Source organism: Manis javanica, chromosome 16 (genome assembly GCF_040802235.1).
Source record: "Manis javanica isolate MJ-LG chromosome 16, MJ_LKY, whole genome shotgun sequence".
NCBI lineage: Eukaryota > Metazoa > Chordata > Mammalia > Pholidota > Manidae > Manis > Manis javanica.
This window is the reverse complement of record NC_133171.1, coordinates 31,777,248-31,801,665: the sequence shown is the minus strand read 5'-3', so window position 1 is coordinate 31,801,665 and position 24,418 is coordinate 31,777,248. Positions and strand designations below refer to the sequence as shown.

At 36.4% G+C, this 24,418-nt stretch overlaps 1 protein-coding gene across 3 annotated transcripts in view; it reads left to right on the top strand.

Moving 5' to 3' along the window:
* The first annotated feature begins 8,062 nt into the window (after window positions 1-8,062).
* PHF3 (PHD finger protein 3) overlaps window positions 8,063-24,418 on the top strand; it is a 71,643-nt gene continuing 55,287 nt past the window's right edge. The window contains exons 1-2 of one of the 3 annotated variants that reach the window (XM_036998366.2): window positions 8,294-8,469; window positions 18,433-18,701. In XM_036998366.2, coding sequence (XP_036854261.2) covers window positions 18,458-18,701 — 244 coding nt within the window. In that variant the 5' untranslated portion in view covers window positions 8,294-8,469; window positions 18,433-18,457. Of the gene's footprint in view, window positions 8,470-8,533; window positions 8,746-18,432; window positions 18,702-24,418 lie in introns of those variants that run through there. The other 2 variants (XM_036998367.2, XM_036998365.2) reach the window with 2 other exon arrangements.

Genomic DNA, 24,418 nt, shown 5'->3' with positions numbered 1-24,418 from the left:
TAAAAAAGATGTCTCTCAACTCTGAGGTAATCTTGATGAACGGTCTGCGTTCTACTGTGGCTCTAACTTGCTGAGCCTCCTGCAGAAGTTGCTTTCCTACCTCAGCTCTCAGGAACACAGACCCAGTGCATCTTGCAAAACTTTTTTCTTTTAATCATATCTGATGAATCTGGTTCTGTATGTGCTCAGAGTACAAATAACAGCCTAGCAACTAGGAGATCAGTCTTTAACCAGTAGGAAGTTATACTTAACTGCCTCTCTCAGCAGATGCCCTTCACCCCTTGATTTAACTGAAATCTAGTTATTTATTCCCAGAGGATCTTATTTGCTCTGCAACCCTCTCAAGTAGAGGCTACATATTTTTCTCACCCCTCTTACTTTGGGCTAGGCTTTCCATTCTCCACTGAAGTTTCCTTTAGACCCTTTACCTCTTATAAAAAATAAAAAACTACTCTTGAAATTCTTGCTCTTCAGATGTATTCCATTCTCCCCACCATTTCTATCATCTACCTCTTTCCAGTCTTTTCATGATGGCTTTAGTTTCTAGCTCAGCCTTCTTCTGTACTCCTGTTCCTACCATCCTGCTCAATGATGCCAAATTTCACTCATTTAATGCACTGAACTCTCAGATCCTTGACACTTCACCTTAACTATCCACTCCCATAGTCATATATTACCTGAAATTATAATACCAGCAATAGTCTTGATTTAAGAAATCCTACAATCTAGTCACCAGCGAGGCCTTATACCACACTTGCTTTACTATTCACAGGACTGAACTATTTTTACCATTCAGATGTCTACCAATTGAACCCTACCACTTTCTCAAAATCCTCATCTTCTTCCTGTCTTTATTTCCTGGCTTACCCTGCTTATAGTGCAAGGTCCATCATTATTATTGTTCTATCTCCAACTCTTTGCTTCTCTCTGCTTTCACCGCACTTGTATGGCAAAATCTCAAATCCAACTGAATCCAATTATCCATATTCTCAATGCCTGTCATTGAACAGTAGATGGTTGCCGGGGGTGGGGGAAATCGTGCAACCAGACTAACTGCCTTGATTTCACAAACCTTAAAGAAGCACCCAACACTATCTAAAACATCTCGTCCATTTCCTTGGGTAACCTTGCTTTTCCACCTTGGAGACATCAACTTCACTGCTTCTCCATTCTCTTCAAATCCTCGAGTATGCCTCCTTTGTGGACCCTCCATTATTAGGAAAGAGCTCCTTCATCAACTCATAACAAGTCAACAGTTTTAATGGTAGCTTTACCCACGCTTCCCACCTGTTAAAATGGTGAGAGTATTCTTATACCTATGTCATATCAGTCTCTAATGGTTTATATTTAGTACTCAAACCAACAAACTAAGTAAACTCTCATACACACACAACTCTCCTTTGAGCAGAATCCCTTACTTCCTGCCATTGTCCATTTCTATGCTTCCCTTAACATTTCTCAGGTCAGCTGCTCACCCACATTGTCTCTGCTTCCGTATCTATTTAGTGATCATTGCCCACTGTTTCTTCTTTCACTTCCAATCAGCTTCTCTTTTCCTATCAAGTTTGAGACTTTTCCTTTGTTTCTTAATGTGGCAAAGCCATCACTCTGTGAAGTTTACGTTTTTTATCAGACTCTGAGTCAAAGACTGTTCTCAATAACCTAAATTACAGAGAGAAAATTCCAGCAAAGCAAAGCACACCTTTTCCAGAACATAATTATGAGAAGAGCAGCAGAAACTCCATTGCCCGAGAGGGTGTTCAGAATCATTTGTGCTAATGCACATTGAGTGCAGGCTTATGGTTCAGTCTGCCCAGAGTTACGTTTCCGTGTTTTAGTGTGTGCAAAGGCTCTCACACCATACACAAATGCAGAAACGTACCAGTGTCTGCTATAATGGGCCGCTGTAAATACAGGTATTTTAAAGAAAAATATTTCAGAAACAAATAACATAAAAAAATCAGTACTATGTGAAACAACATTTACCAAATAAGCCCAACAATGAGGTGCATACTGCTAGGGCCACAGGAGTGAAATGACATCCTGCCCTTCCAAGGACTCAAATTTTAATGAGAAAGACAGCAGCCTCATTAGTTTTGTAATAGAAATAATGTAGAGGATACAAAGTGGGGAGTGAATTACAGTTTACCTTTAAACAAGTTTGAAGTGTGGGTCCACTGATAAGCAGATTTTTTTCAATAAACACATTGGAAAATTTTCTGGAGATTTGCAACAATTTGAAAAAAACTGGCAGGCAAACCACCTAGCCTAGAAATATTGGAAAAATTAAGAAAAAGTTACATATGTCATGAATGCATAACATATATGTAGATACTAGTCTATTATTGTCATTTACTACCACAAAATATGCACAAATCTATTATAAAAAGCTAAAAACCATCAAAATTTATGAACACTTACAGACTGTATATGGTGCCATTTGCAGTCAAAAGAAATGAAAACAAATGTTAAGATTCAGTATGAAATCATAATTGAATAAAATTAACTGAAGTACCCATTTTACTACTGGAAGAATTTCATAGCCACCTCCTGTTACTATTGCAGTGAGCCTAAGTATGCCAGTATCTGTTTAAATGCTATGAGATGTTAATCATCTTCACCTGAGCAGTTCATTTCTTCAGTAAATTGTGTATTACAGAAAAAAGGGATCCCTCGAAGTTTCATGTGTCTTCATCATTTTAAGTACAATACTATATTCATTTTTATTATGATAAATTTATATATTTTTATGCCCAGATTGAATGGCCCACTCCTGCACATTATTTAAAAAAAATTTTGATGGCTATATTAGCTCTTCTATCTTCCTAGGTTAACTTTGAAAATTTTTTGCCAAATTATAAAAGGAATGGCAATTCTTTCATGGTTATTTGGGAAAAAATGGACATCTTCATTATATTGTTTTTCTCTACCTAGAGCAAAGTGTATTTTTCTATTTATTCAAGTTTCTTTTAAATAATTTAGTGGTTTTGTTGAGATGAAATGCACATATCATACAACTCATCCATTGAAAGTGTACAATTCAATTGTTTGTAGGAGATTAACAGGTGTAACCATTATGATGGTCAATTTTAGGATATTTTCATCATCTTGAAAAGAAATTCTCCACGCTTAGCCATCATTTCTCTACCACCCCTTCACCCACACAGTCCTAGGTATCCACCAATCTACTTTCTGACTTTATAGATTTGCCTATTTTGAACTTTTCATGAAATATGTTGTATTTTGGGACTGGCTTCTTTAACATAATATTTTCAAGGTTCATCCATGTCATAGCACATAATGGTACTTTTTTTTACCATATCATGTCTTTATATGGGTATACCTTATTTTATCTTTTCATCAGTGGATGTACATTTACTTTGTTTCCACCTTTTACTATTGTGAATAATGCTGTTATGAACATTTGTGTATAAGCTTTTGTGTGGACGTATGTTTTCTTATCTCTTGGTATATACCTAGGAGTGGAGTTACTGGGTCATATGGTAACTCTATGTTTAAAAGTTTGAGGATCTGCCAGTTTTTCAAAGCAACTGCACTAATTTAATTCCCACCAGCAGTGTATGAGTGTTCTGATTTTCCATAACCTCATCAATTAACTATTATCTATTTTTTTAATTCTAGACATACTAGTGTAGGTGAAGAAATATCTCATTGTGGTTTTGATTTGCATTTCTCTAATGACTAATGTTGAACAACTTTTCACGTCTTATTGGCTGTTTGTATATTTCCTCTGGGGAAATGCATATGTAGATTGTTTTCTTAATTTAAATTGAGTTGTCTTTTATTGCTGAGTTGTAAGTGTTCTTTATCTAGTCTAGATACAAGTCCCTCAGGAGATATATGACTTGCAAATGTTTTCTCCCATTTTTTGGGTTGTTTTTCACTTTACTGATAGTGACCTTTGAAGCACAAAGTTGTTAGTTTTCATGACATTCAATTGATGCTTTTTTTTCTTTTGTTGCTTGCGCTTACATGTCATATCTAGGACTCCATTGCCATATTTACCCTCATGGTTTCTTCTAAGAGTTTTATAATTTTTGCTCTGCCATTAGGCCTTTGGACCATTTTGAGTTAATTTTTGTATACTGTTTGAGGTAAGGGTACAACTACTCCATTCTTCTGCATGTATCTATCCAATTGTTCCAGTATCATTTGTTAAAAAAACTATTCTTCCCTCATTGAATGGTATTGCAATTTTTGTTCAAAATCAGTGGACCATGACGCATAGGTTTACTTCTGGACTCAATTCTATTCGTTCAGTAATACGTCTATCAGATGTCAGTATCACACTGTTTTGATTACTGTTACTTTGTAGTTAAATTTTAAAATCGGTAACTGTGTGTCTTCCAACTTTTGGCTTCCTCTTCAATGTTGTTTTGGCTATCCTGAGTCAAGTTTTCTTTTAGGTACATTTTTTTGTTCTGTATACATGAAAAATGCATATATTTTTTTGTTAAGTGTTATGTATTTTTGTTGGAATTTATTTTCCCAACTGAATTGTAACTGTTACTTGCTGTGTATGGGAAAGTTATTATTATTATTACTATTTTACTAATTTTTTTAAATAACTGGTCTAGTTCTCAAACTACTAGTAGTCATTGAATTGATTCTTTTTGGTAGGCAGTTATATTATATGCAAATAATGATCATTGTGTCTTTTCTTTTTCTGTATCAATCTAACATTTCTTCTCTGGCCATTTTCAATTGGTTTAATATTGAATTAGTCATAGTGGTAACCTTGCTCGAGTGGTAACCTGGCTTGAATGGGGATGCTTCTAATGTTTCACCACTGAGCATGTTGGATTCAGACAGCTATTCAGCTGCATTTTGAAAGGATGTAGGAGCAATCCAGATAAAGTGTGGGAGGGATTGTGGTAGTGTTCAGGGTCAGTTGGAAGGAGGGCATCCTGTCAGAAACAATAGCACGAGCAAAGACTTTAGGTTGAGAGAGAGTATGGATTGTGTGCAGGAAACATAAGTAGCTAAAAATTGCTAATACCATAACTTATAAAAGCAGAGAATAGGTAGAAAAGAAGCTAAAGAGCTTGACAAAGACAAATCTTAAAGGGTCTTGATGGCCATACTAAGAAGCTTGTATTTCATTTTTTTTTTATTTTGGAGAAACACGGAACGATTTAAAATAGGGAGGTGATATTGTACCTGAGGAACATTATCACAAACACTTTCCTTGCTAAAAGAATTTTGATTATTTTCATGGCTACAACACATCCAACCAGATAATGAACTATCTGCAGTTCCTGAAACACACCATGTTCTCTGCTACTTTCTTGCTCATGAAGGCATCCCCCCAAGTCAGAAATGGCTCTCTGTGCCCACTGCAGGCCAGGCAGAGCATGAATACATGTCCTTTGTGCCAACGGGCTGCCAAAGCATTTACCAGATTGCACTGGAATTGTCCATGGTCCATCTTTCTCACTCTTCTGAGTTCCTTGAAGACAGGAGCAAGGCTTCCTGTTTCTGAAATCCGGTGGGGTACATATGGAATGGATTTAGTTAAAGGAACAAATAAATGTAGTTTGGATTGGCAGGGTGAGAACTGTAGAGGGATTGAGAGCGGTAAGGTCATATGGATAATTAATGACAGAACTGGTTAGAAAACTGGTGTTTTAGGTCTCTCTTTGCTCCTTCCCTGTGCCTTAGGGTTGCTGAAGCCTGCAAGGTGCTTATGGTGCATGGAAAAGCCTCTCTAGATCCCCCTGAACTCTGGTACGCTGTGCAATTATTTATCCCACACTTCCTTTTCATGACTTGTTTTCTGATGTAAGTCTAAGTGGCTGGGAGCCATCTTTCTGGAGAAATTAGGTAAAGAAATTTGGGAAGGGAGCAAGCCTTACCTAAGGAACAAAGTGTTCTGGGTTAAGCCTCTTAAGTTCCATAGGAACTTAGTAAAATGAGTGCAGGATGTTTTGGCCCCACTGTTTTGACCCCATGTTTAAGAGTAAAAACATTTTTATAGATTGAAATTAACATGAAGGTGTGTCTGTGTGTATAGAAAGTGTTTTCCAGAGAAAACCCCATTAAATACGTACAATATTTTAATCAATTTTCTGTTCATTGAAGTTAGCTCCATTTTTTCCCATCTTTACTCCAGTGAACTAATAATGCAGAGAAAGATGTTTCTGTGTTGATAGCAATTTGCCTATCAAAATTAACTTTCATATCAGCATTGTGAGCTGTTTTCCATGGCCTCACTCTCTGCCAGGCTTTATTTTCCTGGGTGAAGTTCTGCAAGATCTAAATTTTGTCAATTTTCATTCCTTCAAGTTATTTTGGAGTGTTCAGTGTTGCCAATACAATCTGATTTCCAATAGGTCTTTTCACTAAAAGTGTCCTGCATGCTGTTAGAGCCACTGCCAGTATTATTTTGCTAGTTCTTTCTTCTAGTAACCTTTCTTTGGATGGGGCAAAAAACAGACAGTTTGTGTTTATATCTGGAAGAAAAGAGAAAATATCATTAATGGACAAATGTGGATCTGAGTGCTTGGCTGGTTCAAAACAACAAAATCAAAACATTATGCTTTATGGCAAGTGTGTTGGCTTTTTTAGGATTAATAATCTTTATTTTGTAAATACATCAGGCTGAGGGGTCCTATATTTTCTTTTTATCTCTATTTCATAAATTTACCCTAGCAAGATTAGTTTTCCTCAGCTCTTCTGAGGGATTTTCCATTTAAGCTCTATTCTATTGAATTCCTTTAGGATTAGACTTTGTTTATAACAATAATCTTACTCTTTCCTAATGCTTTTTCAAATTTCACATTCAGGTCCAGAAGAAGAGTAATGATAAAATTAGATTTATTTTTGCAATTCATCCCAGACATTCCAAGTGAAAAATTTTTTTGATTACTCATTTCTATTTTTCTTTGTCAAAAAACATTTAAAAAAATGACTGTAAAAAACAGAGTTTTGAGGGATTGATGACTCAAGGCAGGTGATGGGATTCTAGGAGTCCAGTAGTATGAGGACAATCTAAACCTCCTTTGTAGATGAGCATTTGGTATTGGGAGTGCTTGAAATACCAGAAGACTGGAGAGAGTAGAGAACCGATCTTTACCACATGGCTGTGGGCTGTTACTCTAGTCTGCACAAATCTTATCATGTGGCCTGTGGTAAGTGGGGGGCTTAAATCAAACAAAAGTCTGAGAAGCATACAGCAGGTGCCAGCTTTCACTACTTAGTGGGTACTGGAATGGTCCCTGCAGTTAGAAGACACAATACCTGTCCTCAAGGGGCTCATTTTGGTCAGGGTGATACTTCATAATAATTATCTCACAGTGCTTATTAAGGGCTGAGATAGGGGTCTGAGAGCTTGATTTTATATGAGCTAGTTATATCTACTATTTACCGTCTTAGAAATTAAACCTTAGAATAATAACATTAAAAAATAACAAAATTCATTATAGGTCATTATTAATATGAACAATTTAATGAAGAGTGGCATAATTTTTAAATTTTTACAAATTTCTTCAATGTCTCTCACTTAATAGTTGGATTCTCGTAACTGCTTTTGCATTTAACTGCTTGCTCCATGTTGTTTTAAGGAGATAAAGAAAATTTGGTCTTACACATACGTGATTGAGAAAGATTGGAAGATTCTCTGAAAAATACTGGGGACCCCCCCGGATCCTCTGGCCACACTTGGAGGTCTGCTGACTTAGACCAAGAATGTTTCCTAGAGGCAACTTGCATCCTGAAGTGGGTCTGCCATTTAGGAGAAAGGTAAGGGTGGAGAAGGATGGGGGGCTGCAGCGCAAAGCCAGCGCGGATTCTTGGGCCAGGGGCTCATCGACTCCCCGCTCGTCTACCATTGTTGACCACACACCGAGCAATGATACAGCCACCAATATCACGTTAACTATGAAGGCTCAGTGCTTATTACAATGGAGAGAAAGTGGCGGTCCTCAGCTGCACCGGCCCAGCCCCGCCAGCCGAACGCCGGAGGCCTGCGGCGGCGCCGCGCCCTCGCAAGCCTGGGCGGGGCGTGGAGGCGCAGCAGCGCGCTGCTGCCCGGGGCCCCGCGGAGGCGCGGCGCGGGAGGGCGCACAGAGCGCAGGCGCAAAGGCGGCGCAGGCCGCGGCCCACGGAACGGTAAACAGCGGGGTCACGTGACGCGGCCCCGCTCCTGTCCCCGCGCCGCCGCCGCACGCCGATGGCTGCGGGGTCTCGCGCCCCCGCCCGGTCACCACGAGGCGAGTGATCGTTGGGCCTTGGGCGGCGGCGGCGGCTGCTACGAGGGTAGGGAGGGAGGCGCGGAAGCCAGCAGTGTGTCGTCAGCGGCAGCCGCGAGGAAGAGGCCGTGGCAGCGACGCCGACGTCCTGCGCGTACCCCCTCTCCGCGGCACCCACCGGGCCCCCTCCTCCTCGGCGGCGGCGGCGGCCTCCATCTTCCTCTCGCTGCCAGCGGTAGCGCTCGTCCGGCGGAGCTGGGTGAGTTGCGGCCCCGGCCGCGGCCCGTCCCCCCTCCTTCAGCCCCTCCACACGCGCGGCGTCTCCGCGGGCCTGCCGCCCCGCCCGCGGCGCACTCCGGCGCCTTCCTCCCGCGCCGCCGGCCTATCCCCGCTCCCGCCTCCTGCGCAGCGGCCCCGGCCTGCCCGCGCCGCGCCTACGCCGCACGGGCCGTTGGGACCGCAGGCTGGGGAGGGAGCCGCGGCGGCGAGGCGCCAGGCGGAGGCAGGGGCCGCGGCCTCTCCCGGGCCCTCGGGGGTGAGTGTGTCCCACGGCCGCCGCCGCGCGGGCGCGCAGGCCGAGGCTCGGCGGGCGCCGCCAGGAAGGCCCTGCGCGCGGGCCCCCGACCCGGCCCTTCCGCCGTCTTCCTTGCAGGGGAGCTGGGCCCACAGCGTGGGGCCCTGGTGCGCGAGGCCCAGCCGGGGCCCGCTGCGGAGGGGGGAGTTGGCGCTCTCTCCATTCTCCTGTTACCGCGCGCTTTTGTGCTCGGGACCTAAACTGTCGACTCCTTTTGCTTAGTTTGAAATGTGAGGCGTATAATCAGGCCTTCCGATAATACGTGTAATTTAATGAACCACTTGTCGGTACGTGTGTGTTAATGGTGCTAAATAACTGATCACCTGATTCGGGGGGGCAGGGAGGAGGGAGAAAGAGAAGGTTGGTATCGCGCACAGTCCAGTGTCCCTTCTTCCCCCAGCAGTGTATTGCTGGGTCCGATTACCTTTTCTCACTTTTAGGTTTTTAAATGCCATTTCCTAGAGACTTATGATTGGAGGTAATTTGAATGCGTGTTATTGGTGCTATTCAGAAATCATTCTCGGAATGTGATCATGGATAGTCATTAATACAAGTGCAACAGCGCTTTAATATCTATCTAGTCCTAATCTTCATTGCATGAAGAGATAGTTAATTCAAAATGAAACGATAGAAGAGCCTCCCCCAAATACGAACTTTAACACCTTGTTTTAAGACAAATCATTAATAATAAACAGATACAGTAAATTGCTTAGGGAGTACTTAAGTACTTTGTTCTATTTAGTTACTATGTTGAGCTTTAACTCGTCTTCCTTTTTCTAAACTGGTGGTTTGAGATCTTCCAAAATCACGCCTCCATTACTCATTCATTTCCTACCTTTTTCTTTTTTTTTTTATGGATAATTGAAGTGTTTGAGATTGTGAAAATGTTCATAGGTCTGTTTTTGTGGTGGGAAAGAGACATGAGGCAAAGAACAGGGAAATCTTTGCAGCACTCTTCTGTTTTTGAAATTATCTTCATTCCAGCACACAAAAGGTGTAAAGATTATTTCAAATAGTAATTTTTAACCTTCACTTCTATTTAGATCTTTTTCTCCCCAGTTCTTCTGTTTACTGGCCATATTTTATGATAATGAATATTCCCTCTATCATCATCAGCGTCATCACCATCAACACTATTACTATTTTAAAATAAATACTCCATTTCCCCATGATAGTAACATAATTTAAGGGGGATTTTAGGAGTTATTATTGCTCTCATTAAGCTACACAGAGTTCAGTAAATTTCTTAGCAGCAAAAAGACTTCTCAGCTGAAGTAGGCCACTTTTTAAGTATGCAGAATTACCACCTTAGATCTTAAGCTTTATTTATTTGTTTGTTAGTCAAAAGGATAACAAATGAGTTAGTGATGGGATCAGTTTTCCCCCGTTCTTTGCATGCTTTATAGGTCCTTTGAAGAGCGTGAAAGTAATTCATTATACTGCTTTTGCATCCTTTGGGAGGATAATGAACTTCTTTATCTATCACATTAAATTAGTTATACGCTCTGTGCTTTTGGGATAGAACTCAGGTGACTTTATCTAGCTGATTACTATGGTATACTCATGTCACATATTCAGATAAATCAAACTAAGGGAAGTGGTCTATGTAAATGTAGCTGAAAAATAGCCTTGGTCAAATGTACATTTCAGGATAGAAAAATTGAAAGGAATTTCTTTATATTAATCATTTAATATCATACTATTCAAATTTTAATTGTATTGAGTATTAGAATCAAGAAAGGTTGATAATTGATTTGTGTAATAGCTTTTTTAATAAAACTTCCTGATAAAAGGTGGAAGGCAGCAAGTGACAATTAGATTACTGCAAATCATTTTGAGTTTAGATTTTTACATAGTATGGATTTATACTAGCAAAAACTGATAAATGGAATTTATGCATATAGTTCTGCTTTTTGGGTGCTAAAATGTCTATAATGTTTATCTTGACATGGTAGTATGGTGTTTACCTTTATGATACATTTTGCTTTCTTTTTTTCTTTGCAGAGTTTCTCATGAAATCTTTTCTACTTAATAGTTTTTGTCTGGACATATTATCTTTTCAGTTTTTTAATGAGATAATGAGGTTTATTGGTCAATATCTCAGATTTGCGGATTGCCTGTAACTACCCCACACAGTGTCAGAGAGTATCATTTCTTGGTGTGCTGGTTTGTAAATATTTTCATTCATCCACATTTCAGGGATTCTTTCTGCCAAGTGACTGCTGAATTTCTTTCTTTCTGTAATACAACTTGTGCTCTTTTTCTCTCATTTCTTGGAGCACCGTCTGAGAATCCTGGAGAATCTTTTCATAAGCATAGACATCTTATTTTTAACTGTAAAATGACTTGGCAAATTGTTACTCATTTATGATAACTTGCATTTTTGAAAACAGTAAAAAATGTCCTTGAATTGTTGCCCTTTAATGACACAGGAAAAGATATTGAGAGTATTGATTTGATTCAAAATATTTGAGACACAGATGCCATTTGTACTCTCAAAGAACATAGTCTAGGTTGAGAAACCAGATTCAGAGACATGAGATGTTAAATCATTGTATCAGAGTTAAAAGAGGAAGATATCTTAAGAGTTCCAAAAGGCATTGTATAGGGAATTGTCAAATGCATAGACTGGACAGTGATGGCCATGCATTGTGTCTTTACTTTCCATCATTTTAAATGTTAAGGGGATTTACATTTCTATGATCCTTTGTACATTGAAGAGAGAGGGTGAAGAAAAATTGTTAAAACCTTCAGAATATTATCCGGAAGTTTTAATCTGTTGGCACAGTTTAACTTCATCAGACAAAATTTTGAGTGGCATAGTGGATTGTACAGAGAGGCTACATTTAGTAGTTTGAATTCATTCATAATTTGTGTGAATTGGACAGATGAAAACAATTCTAAAATTGGACTGTGAAAATTGCAAAGTTTGTTAACTTCTAAAATGATGCTTATACACCCTGAGGGTAGTACCATTTTATTTTTATGTATAAAGAGTAGCTAAGTCCTTAAGATTTCCTGATTTTTGGGGGGAAGAAGGGCATTTCACTTTATTTCCAGTATTTTTAAGATTTCATTATGATATATTAAGAACATAAAAATATGTGTTAGGCAAGTAGAGTGCAGAAAGTATAATAGTTTGAGTGTAGACTCAGGAATTGGACACACTGCCTGGGTCCAATTTGGGTATACTGGGTATGTGACCTTGGCCAAATTATGTAATGGTCAGGGCCTCAGTTTGCTTATCTGGAAAATAGAAATAATTGCACCTGCCTTACAGCAACGTGAGGAAATAATGAGATAATGCATTCAATACACTTAGCATAGGGATTGGCATATAGTATATGCTAAGTATGTGTTAGCTTTGACTTTTATTTCCTAGGCCATAGATTTAATGATGAGCTAGCTACTTCCAGTGTTTCTGTGGTTAACCCAAACTGCTAATGTCTCATAATGTCAGTAGAATATAGTTGTAAACTTCAAAGTTAACTCTTTCTTACTGCTGTTGTCTAGTGTAATTCTGCTTTTGTCAGTTTCAACTTGTACTAGATGGTTCTTTTTCTACATTCTTAGGTCTGCTTTTTTCTTAGTACAGCACACACTGTGTATTCTTAAATATTCTTTTTACCTGATAAACTCAGAAAGGAAGTTAATGGTCCTTGCTTTTTCTTAAGAAGCCTTGCCAGTATATTCTAACCAATGAACCTGGGCTTAGGTTGCCTGTTGCATTGCTTTGTAGGATTGTACTTGGTAGAATTATGCCATACCACATGGTTTAACCATTTAGTCATTTTCCTTGACTTTATCCTGAAAGAATAATCTATTATTTATCCTATGTTGTTATATCATGGTGGTTAAGAACTGACCTTTATGTCGTCAGATTTGAATCCCAGCTCTGTCAGTTACTATATAGCAAGTCATATAACCTCTCTGGTCCCAATTTCAGGTTTTTTTTCTGTATGATCTGAATTACAGCACTGTTGTGAGAAATAATAAACAGAGCAGATATCTTTTAATCTCAGTACTATTTTTAGGCTGGATAATTCTTTATTGTGGGGCTTCCTAATGCATTGTAGTGTATTTATTAGGTGGCAGCAGCATGCCCTCCAGTTGTGACCACCGAAAGAGTCTTTGTACATGGCCACATGTCCCCTGGAGGGGAATAATTGCTTCTGATGGGGAACTACTGGTGTATGAGCATGTAGTACAGTGCCTGGCATGAAGTTAGAGCCCATTAACTTTTATGTTTTATCTTCATTATTAGTATTGGTACTTTTATTTTTCTGCTATTACCACTACTGCTGCGTATTAGAAATTCATTCATAGTAAACATGCCTGATGAATTGGCTGCTTAATTGAAATTGTGATGTAGGGCCTGGAAGGCACCAAGGTCCATTCCCAGGACTTGCGTTTAGGTCTTGGCCTGGATTGCTGTTCACTGTTTATGCGTGGGTCATGCCCTCATTTCAGGTCTTGGCTCACATGTACCCTGTTAGTGAGACCGTCATCTATCATTATGCATTAAATGCCCTCGTTTCCTTCCCACCATCATTATTCTAATTTTTCTTCCTAGATTTTATAATCTAGTAATATATTCGTACCTCTCATGCTACCCCCCAAACCCTCTTATACACACACACTCTCTGTCTCTCTCTGTCTCTGTCTCTGTCTCTCTCTCTCTCTCTCTCTCTCTCACACACACACACACACACACACACACACACACACACACACACACACACACACACACAGTGTCACTCAATATAGATTATGTGAGACAGCTTCATCGTAGGATAACTTGTTAGGGCCTTTGATAGCTTTAATGATTTATTGTTAGGCTTACATGTACTATTTTTTTAAAGGAGATAATAGGATAAGATATATAGTTTTACTTTGAAGATGTTTATGAAAAGTTAAGATAGTCAATTTTAAGTTACTTTTAATATAAAGGGGATTTTTGTAGAAATGTAATTTTTTTTTGCCGTTGCTGCTTTCTATTCATACATGAAATACTTAGAAAACAGTATATTCCTATTTCATCAGCATAAACTAAATTTGGCTGCAGTATAATTATCTTGAGAGATACGGATGAAACAAGCATTTTAAAGTAAGAAATATCTTCAGATTTAGATTAAATTTTATTCTTAATTTTAGAACTAACACTTTTTTTATCCAAGATTATTTATTTCCACAGACATTTATCCACAGCTGAATATAGAAAAACGCTTGTATTAGGCACTAATAAAGGTGTAGTTTACAAATTTGTTTAAAATGGAAAAATTTTTATGAGTAGTATTTCTTCTACAATGTTAGAATTCACCCCTGAATATGATGTGAGCCTCTTCAGAGAACAGGCCATCTAAACATCAGCTGGCAGCAAAATGTTACATATAAGTCTGGATTATTTTGATAGTGTTTCTTTAGAAAATATCTTGAATTCATTCTGTTGATCCCCTTTATTAGAATTAGAAATTTCTTTTTTTAGGGAAAACAGTTTTTAGTATCTAATGACCTTTATAATAAGGGGAAAAAACCAGTCTGATATTTGTTATTGGCATTAACTTCTAATTATCTGTACCCCCTACTTCTGTTATTATGGCACCAATGTGTACAAAAGTGAGTTTTGGCTATTTGGTTCATGCAGCAAATTAACTTCAGAGATTGACTGCAGAGAAATACTCTTGAGGACAAACTACAGGGTCCTGCCGCCTGCCATCACTTTGTAGTAACCAGGTAGTCATGTAGGCATTATACAAGGGCTTCAGTTGAGGAAGAATCAGGTCAAAGGTATGAATTGCTGCCTTAGAATTACGTCAAAGGTATGAAAAAGTTAAACTTACTGTATGCAAAATAAATGGATTCAAATTTATTTACTGTGTTAAAGCCCTAAGTAAATATATGTGAATTGATGGTAGCAGTGGACTAATACTTATTTTTTACTGTATTCTGAGTTTTTCCAAATAGTTGATTAAGACCAAACTCAGCTGTTCATCACTAGCACATGTTGTTCTCTTTGCCTGGAGTATCCTTTGAACCTTTACGATCCAGCTCACACTTCACCTGCTTCGACTTCCTTGTCCTCATGAATTTCACCTTCCTCTGTGATACTGTCTGCAGCCCTCCAGTAGGACACTTCATCTTTTGTTGTGATGTTTATGTGTTGTTTTTATTTGTATGTCTGTACTCTGATTTGGATTGTGAGTTCCTTAAATTTTAGACGGGGGTTCGTTTCACTGGTACCTATGGTAATACTTTATACTAGATATTTAATAAATATGTGAACAAATGAGCAATTTTGAATTAAGTGGATTAGCTAATTCCCTGACTTACCTGGATACATTTTATTGTCTGTAAACATGAGGTGTGACTGTAAACCCAGAAATAATTTCTGATTTTAGCACATATGTATTCTCAAATTATTAATATCAATCTAATTGGATGTTTTCATATCATTAGCCACCTAAAATACACTCTAGATAGTCTTATATTTTAATAACTGAATTTATAATCCCAAATATAAGGAAGCATTTAAGTAAAATTTTAGTGTAAGAAACTATTTATTAAATCAAGCAGTCTAACAAATACTGAATGAGCTCATAATTTTTCAGGTTAATTAGATCTGATTGTCTTTGTTTATCCACATTACTAGGTGGGTCAGGGTATTTTAGATAAGTGCTTATTTTTTGAAAACTTTATTTTGGAATAATTTTAGTTATATAGAAAAAAATGAAACAGTATAGAATTGTGATATTCCCTTCACCCAGTTTCCTTGATTGTTAATCCGACATAATGCTAGTGCTTTTATCTGAACTAGAGATAACATCAGTATGTTAGTATTACCTAAATATCAGACTTTATTCTGATTTCACCAGTTTTTCCACTACTGTCCTTTTTTATTTCTACAATTCGCTATTCTTTTTTGGAGAATTCCCCGTCTCATTGGCATATTCAAGTGTGTCACACAGTAGTAGCTGCATAGTAAACATTTGTTGAATAAATTAAAGGTATTGTTGAAGAAATGTAACTTTGTATACTATCCTTTCTCAGTATTTGACCATGGTGTGCTTTGAGGTCTTTTCTCTGATATGCTTATTTAAATCCAGGAAAATTTATAAGTGATACTAGTTTTGACCAAAAAAAAAAAAAAAAACCACTGCAAAGTTCGGGTCACTCGTTACAGTATGCTTTAATTTTGTAATTTTTTGGTGGTCTTTACAGAGTAAGTATTATCTGCTCTTGAGATTAAAAAAGATGCCACAGGCTCTGAAGGCACTTTATTTAGTAAAGTAGTTTTGGGATGGCTCACTAGAAGCAGTATTTTTGGAAAACATATATTGCTTATTTAGATCACTATTTAAAATGGGCTGGTTTTCCTTACAGGTTTGTGATTTTGAGCTGTGCCACTGTAACTTCTCAATGTTCTGAATGTCCCCACCACTTGAAAGCACACAGCCAGTGTAGTTGGTGCAACAGGACTGACTGACCTTAGGTGAAGTTTGTAGAATACCACTCATGTTTTATGGGACTGAGTACATTTTCAGTATAGTCAGCATACCATTTTTCTAAGTAAAGTTAACCATTTTGTTTCTAGAGCTGGAATTGCTTTTTTTTCCTTTTAATTCATCTGAGGAAGGAGGAATACTAACTGCGATGCAACTCTGAAGAGAAGGTAGTTTTTGGCCTGTGGTAGACTTCTGATTCCAGCACAGTCAGATAAACAGATTTGTTGATAGTCTCGCTACTTAATTTTGTAAACATTTAAGTAACATTTTTGTAACTTTTAATTACCAGAAACTTGTTATACTAAAATTTATTTGTAATCTAAAATCATATTAGTGGAAGTATTGGTGATGTATGATAATTGATCCTTGAAATAACCAAGTCAGTCAGATAGCATTTTGTTATTTCAGTGCTTTATTACTATTTCAATATAGATAAAATGCAAAATTTCAGAAGAGATACTGAAATCCTTTTGTTTAGAAGAGGGTTAACTTTTGTGAGAGCAGACATTTTCTTTTTAAAAATTTTAAATTTGAGTTAACAGTAAACTGCATCCATTTAAAAGGAACAGATTTTGGTGGATAGATACACTCGTGAAACTATCACTACAACCAAGATTTAGGACGTTGTCGTCATCCGCCAAAGTATCTTCTGGTTCCTTTGCAGTCTGTCTCTTATCCAAGACCCCAAGGAACCACTGATCTTTTGGAAAAGTTTTGGGAGATTGTTATTGAAGAAGAGCCTTCAGTGAGTTAAATCTCATCAACTTCTAGCTCTGTAGCTCAGTGTGAGAGGTTGTGTTTTGGCCTTGGTCTGTGGAGCCTTGAAACCTGGGTTTGAACCTTGTCTGTTTTGTGACTTTGAGGGGGAAGGTATTTAAATTATTTAAATGTTCTTTTTTTTGTAAAAGAAAATTATTAAGTTATTTTGTCTGTAAATACAGCCTATTTATTGTTATTTCTGGGAGTCAGTGAATTAAATGCAGGTAAAGTGTTCAGCAATGTATAATATACACCCTGTACATTGTTGAGCATCTTTGAACTTGCTCTTCCCCATCTTTATAGGAGGAAGAGTTCAAGGACAGTGAGGAAATTTTGGAAGATTGGAGCTAATCTAAAAATCTTTGAAATTTTGGAACCTAAGATGTTCTGAGTTAATTGGCCAAATTTTCTAGCTAACTGAATATAAGTAGATTTTTTTTGGTTGACTCTCCTCCCCTCCAGCCTCCCAAAATACATTGGTTCAGTTTTTTTTGAAACCTTTATTGAAAATAATTCAAGTTTTGATGATTGAGGCCTCTCTAGAGCATGGGATGACCTTTGCTGAGCTATACCTAGTACACAGGTATGGTTCAAATAGGAGACTAGCTTGTTACCTTTATAGACATCACAAAACTAACTGAAATAAATTTAAATCTCTTATACATAGTTTTCTTGTCATTTTTCTCATTCCAAAAGAGATCCTCCCACTAAAATGTGTGTATGTGCACTTTTGTGCCTGTGTGTGCATAGTTTTTTTTTTTTTTTTGATTTGTTGGGTTTAGTTAAAAGTTTAGCAGTTTTCTCCCTTACCCACACAAAAAAACTTGTCTCCCTATATTACCTTTTCCCCCTACCTCCACAAAAAACCTCTCTTTCTCTCTTACCTTTTTAAAAATAACTTAAGTGCTTTGTAAATAAAACAAGACTATTTTCCAGTTTTAATAGGTATGGGACAATTTAAATGATCTGATTTCAGTTCTCTTAATATGGACTTACTGTAAAAGCAGGGTCTCATTCTTAATTTATAAAATTTATAAAAAGATTGAAAACATACTGTTTTTATGGTTTAAGCCATGTAATCCTTTCAAATGTGTCAAATTAATGGACTATATACATCGTTTTTTTCTTCCTAAAAATAATGGAGTAAACATTTAATAGGATTTCTGGTAAAATGATATTCTACGTGTATGATGAAGAAACATTATTTAGTAAAGATTCTTTCTACATGTCCAAATGTATATTCTAAAAACAGTGAGGGTTTTTTTTAAAACAATTCAGAAATACCTTAAGTGTGTTCTTAGACTCAAAACTATTAAAATAATTGGGTTTTAGGTGATTATCAATTGATAGCTTTATTTCTTATGGTATTTTTTTTGTCTTTCTATAGGGCTGAAAGACACACAGAAGTCTTCATGGATATAGTTGATACATTTAATCATTTAATTCCTACTGAACACTTAGATGATGCCCTATTTCTAGGATCCAACCTGGAGAATGAAGTCTGTGAGGATTTTAGTACAAGTCAAAATGTCTTAGAGGACTCGCTGAAGAACATGCTCAGCGATAAGGATCCTATGCTAGGATCTGCAAGTAACCAGTTCTGTTTGCCTGTTTTGGATAGCAATGATCCCAATTTCCAGATGCCTTGTTCAACAGGTAATTCTTTTTTTTTTTTTAAGTCTGCAATTTAAAATAAAAATTTTCAGCAGCATCTTTTTTTTCTTTTTTATTTTTTTTGAATGAGGGTAGTGAATTTAGGGTTCTTTCCTTTGAGTTTAGAGCTGCTTTTCTAGGCATCAGATTCGATTTGCAACTAAATTTTCTTCCAAGGAATGTGGAATTATCTTCAATAATATTATGAATATAGTTAGGGTGACCATAGAATTTTTCCAAAGTGGGACACTTTTTCAGAATTATAAGGGGTGCTGTCAATAGCTATGTAATGACAAATGAAATAGATTGGGACTCTCCCTGGCAAATAGGAATTGCCTAGCAAATTGATACATGATGTCACTCTAGGCCTGCTGGAGTCTAGGGGACTAACCTTCGAATTAAATATATTATCTACACCCATTTCAGATCTTTTGGTATTTTGTCCATGTATCTCAAAACGACAGAAAGAACTCTAGACCTGTGCTGTCCAAAATAGTAACCACTAGCCCTTTATACTGTTAATCGCTTGAAATGAGTCTGGTCTTAATTGAGATGTGCTATAAATGTATATTGGATTTCAAAGACTCAATATGAAAAGTAATGTAAAACATTTCATCAGTGTTTTAAATGCTGATTACATGTTGAGTTGATATTTTGGTTGTATATAATTATAATTAATTTCGCCTGTTTCCTTTTTAGCTTTTAAAGTTACTACTTGAAAATTTAATATAACATATGAGGCTTACATTGCATTTCTGCTGGGCAGCACTGCTGTAGGGTCTGTAGTTGAAGTAACTGAAACATGTAGGTTGTAACTTTCTGTAGAGCTAAACTAATTCTTAAATTACTTCAGAGATATATTAGTATGTGAAAAAATGTGTAGGTTTTCTCTTATAAAGCAAAATATTACTGTAAACTTTGGGGTAATTAGCTGTTCTGTAAGCTGAAATTAGATAAAGGAAAATCAGCTTTCCTTCAACTGTTAGACTTTCCCTCAACAGTTCGCTGAAGTAGTTCACAGTAGCTTATGTAGTGATGGTCTGTTTTTCAGCGACTCTAGACTTCTGCACTACAATTTCTCAGTATGTTTTTCATTTCCTTTTAATATTTTCTAGTTTTAACATATTTTCTAATACTTTAACATAATAATCTAATATTTTAACATAATAATACTTAAAGTTTGAATCAGGTGGCCTACTGCTCATCCTTAAGTTTGTCAGATTACTCTGCCTGAAGACTTCAACACTGGCTACCAGGAAAATCTTTTAATTTTAATGATTTTAATATTGAGGTCCTTTGAATTGCTTGCCAGTAGGTATCTCTGAATTATATACATTGTGTTGTGTCATAGGTGTAACATATTTTTTGTTGTATTGTAAATGTTTTAAAGCTTTTAAAATTTTGTTTTATGTACGTATTGTTCAAGTTTTTTACTTTTGGTTCCTGTGTCAGTACAATACATATAATTACCTTTATTGTCAAGCACTTTTTGACTGTTTAGTTGTGTGCACAGTTTCACAATTTAGTACAAATTCAGGAAAAACATTTAATAAATACTTATATTCTTGTTAGTGGAAATACAGTTAACCTTCAAGGATGTTATACTGGCGGAAATTGGTAAAAGTGTCATCCTGTTAGACTTCTTATAAAATTCCAGTCCTTTAGTAATACTAGTATTACTACCTACTGTCTTTTTAAAAATTGATTTCTGTTGATATGAAAGTTTTTATTGATATGAAGTCTTTTCTGTTCTGGTGAACATTTCTTTTGTTAATTGAAGACTTAGAACATCTTTATTGAAGTACTTAATTTTTTTGAGGTATGATTAATATTTGCTGGTGTTAGTCTCTTATTTTGACAAACTTTTAAGTTATTTAAGAATCTCAGTTATTTTATAAATTTTCATTTTTTAAAAATTGGTTTGCTATAATTATTTTTCTTGGTTCTGAAGCAGTTTGTATTAATATATATGCAGTAGTATATTTTTAAGATATGTAATAGAACTTGTGGGGGAAACAAAATAATAAAGCTTTTCTGTCTAGGATTGTTTAGATTTTGTTGTGCCATTAGGTAGGGGATTTATCTTGATTGCTTCAAAGTTCCTTTTGCCCTTTGGGATGTTTGGTTCAGTAAAAGCCCTACTTTTCCTAAAGATAGCAGAATGGAAAACATTAAAAAATTAAAAAAAATTTTTGTTTGGAAATAATTTGAGATTTAAGAGAAAGTTGCAAAATTTATTGTAAACTAGTGAAAACTCTGTATGGACAACTTTTATTATTCAGCTATTAACAAACTACTTAAGCTTTTCGCTATGAAATAAAAAAGATGTAGTTCTTACCCAGATGCTTATACCTAGCTCTATAGGATTTTACTTAGTCTTGACTGAAGCTTAGATGGGAAACTATATCAGTATTCCTCAGGTCATTGAAAGCTATATAGATTGTGGTTATTTTGTAACCTAAGCAAACAAAATAACTTCTTTGTTTTGTTTTCTGCTGTGAGGAACTAAAGGTTGGTTTGCCGTAGTTGTTAAAGATGAGTTTTTTTGTCGACATAGTCGAGTGGCTTGCATTATATTCGGCTGTCTCCAAAAATCAGTGTAGCCTTAAAGATTACAAAAGTAGGAAAGAAATGTGGATAGTTACTTTTAGTGCTCTGTCAGATGCATGAAAGTTAAGATACTAATTGTTTCATTTTGAGATAACCATTAGATCTCTGATTTTTTTAATGCTTTTGACTAAAGTATTTATGTAACCGCAGTGTTTGTGTATAGTTTTTAGATTTGTCCTGTAATAACATTTTTTTAAAATTCCATTAAGGAAAATCATTAAATATTGGGTAAATGCTTGATCTTGAGCGAACCAGTTATTAGTATTATTAAAAAATCCTGTTATCCTTAAAATGAAAATAGTATTTTCCCATGTAATAGGTTCAAGATAAAAGATATATTGTTTATATATACCACTTGGCAAATGTATTCCAAAGTCATTCAAATGGTGTTTGGAAAACTGGTATTATCAGTGTCATGAAGAAATGTTTGTTTTCTCCCTCATTTTATAAACATGTTTCCCTTTTACATAGATGACTGTGATTCATAAATGTGAAACAAGTCTTGTATTTCTGATCTATTTCTTTATATGGTATATTGAAAAGAAATGTTCAGTGACTGTAATTTTTTTTTATTAAGGTATCATTGATATACAGTATTATAAAAGTTTCACATGAGCAGCATTGTGGTTACTACATTCACCCATATCAGTTCCCCCCTATATATACCCCATTACCGTTACTGTCCATCAGCCTAGAAAGATGCTATAGAGTCACTACTTGTCTTCCCCGTGCCCCCACTACATTATGTGTGCTAATCATAATGCCCCTCAATCCCCTTCTCCCTCCCTTCCACCCACCCTCACCACCTGCTTTCCCTTTGGTAACCACTAGTTCCTTCTTGGGTTCTGTGAGTCTGCTGCTGTTTTGTTCCTTCAGTTTTTTCTTTGTTATTATACTCCACACATGAGTGAAATCATTTGGTACTTGTCTTTCTCCGCCTGGCTTATTTCACTGAGCATAATACCCTCTAGCTCCATCCATGTTGTTGCGAATGGTAGGATTTGTTTTCTTCTTATGACTAAATAATACCCCATTGTGTATATGTAGCGCATCTGCTTTCTCCATTCAGTGCCTGTAATTTGATTTATCTCCTTAAGACTGAGGACAGACCCAGTGTAGATATATACTGGTATTCGGAGCAGCCTTTCATTCAGATAGCACTTGTAGTTCCTGCATCCTTCAGTGAAATCAGGATGTCCTTTCCAGACTACATCATGGCTTACAAAATCATCATTCACTAAACTAAAAAAAAAAGCCCTGCTGTAGCATGTTTCTTGTAGATTTAAACACTTAGAAGTCATTGAATTCTTACCAGTATCTTGCATATTTGCTAAGAGTTGATTCATATTATGCACTTGTGTTTTTTCAATTGTAAAGGAGAATTTCTGCTGGCATGCATAAGTGACAGTTGCTTTTGCATCATGAATGCCATTTATAGCTTATGATATCAAACTGTTGTTTAATGAGAATTTTAGCTTTTGCTGCTTTCCTTGTGAGCAAAATGTTGTAATACATGTTAAGACTGGTTATAAGCTTCTCAGCAGTGGTGTGATTTTTGTCCATTTTTACTTTTAATCATAACTTGTAGTTTGGGGCTTCTTCATCAGTAGAGGTGGAATTCAGCAGTGTAATATTAGAAAAACTATTATTGTATTTGTTCTGGAAAAATGATTGGTGTCTAATGCATCACTGAGATTTCTTTAAGATATTTACAACTTTTTTTATGGCTTCTTATTTCTCTTGGACAGCATTTCTAATCAGACAGTACAATGAACTAAACAGTGGTTCTCTGGTCCAGTAAAACCCAGTTTCCAGATTTTAATTATTCTCCTTATTTGTACTTTATATGTGGAGATAGCAAATACTTTGTGCAAGTTACACATGTGGATCTAACTACACATGAATTCTGTATTTGCAGTGGGATCTTTTTTCACTATTTGTTTATTATTCCGAGTTTTTTGTTTTTAACTTTCAAGCCATGATGTTATTTTTGAGAACTGAATTTGAAAAAGAAAATACAAACTTAGTATGTGTAAAGAACCTCCTGCAAATGAGTTGAAGTATACTGGTTAAGACTGTGTGTACGCCCTTAATTGAATCTTAGGCAAGAGTAACCGCCGAGCTTTGTAAGAAAGAAAGAACATGCATAGCTTTGAAGAATAGAACTTTCTGAAAGATTGATGATTGATAACAGTTATCATTTCCAGTTATAATAGAGGGGTTTTGGTGAAAATGGGGTGTGTTTAGAAGACAGCAAACAGAAAAAGGCAAACAACTTGTTGAGATTTAACTTAGTAGAGAAGAGAAAATGGTGGAAAGTTGAAAGAGGACATAATAGCAGCCATAGATGCTTTTTTGTCACATTGATGAGAGTTGACTTTTTTTATGGATTAAAGGACAGAGCTAGATCCATTAGGTATTTAGATGGGAGGCAGTTAAAGGGAAACAGTTTGGGTAAAAGGAAGAATGAAACCTTCTCCCCCAATAGAATAATAGGGTCCTTGGAGAGATGGGACTTAACTTGCTGCGTAAGATGTCTGATTCTGGGGTGTTCCATCTGGGGATTTAGGTATTAGGTAGTTGTTTCTATTAGGTGACCTTTTATGGTCTGTTCTAACATTAAGTGTCTCATTTTTTCTTTATAAAAATTAGATTGTATTTATTAAACCCCATTTGCAGGCTTGATGTATTTCATTGCTTTTTAAAATTATTTGAAATGCAACTTAAAACAGTGTTGACTACATGTATGTAAGCAGTTTTCACTGCTCTCAGTTCAGTTTCTTACTGTCTCATTTTTTATGCTTTCTGTTTCATAGTGTTCACTGTAGATGTTTTTAATAGATTATGTCAGTTCTTCTCAAACAGGTATTTTCCTTAATCATTGTTACAAGTCATCCTTAGTACCAAAATAACAGAATTGAACTCAAAGATTAAAAAAAAACCTTTAACACAAACACTAACATATCACTTTGTAAATTTGGAAAGTCCAGAGGTAGGGAATTTCTGGTCCATGGCCAGAATTTTCCAGTTTATGTTGTCAGTTTGTATATTTTATATATATATTTTTTCTTTTATCTCACCTTCATTGAATTGAGCTTTGCTTTCCTTAA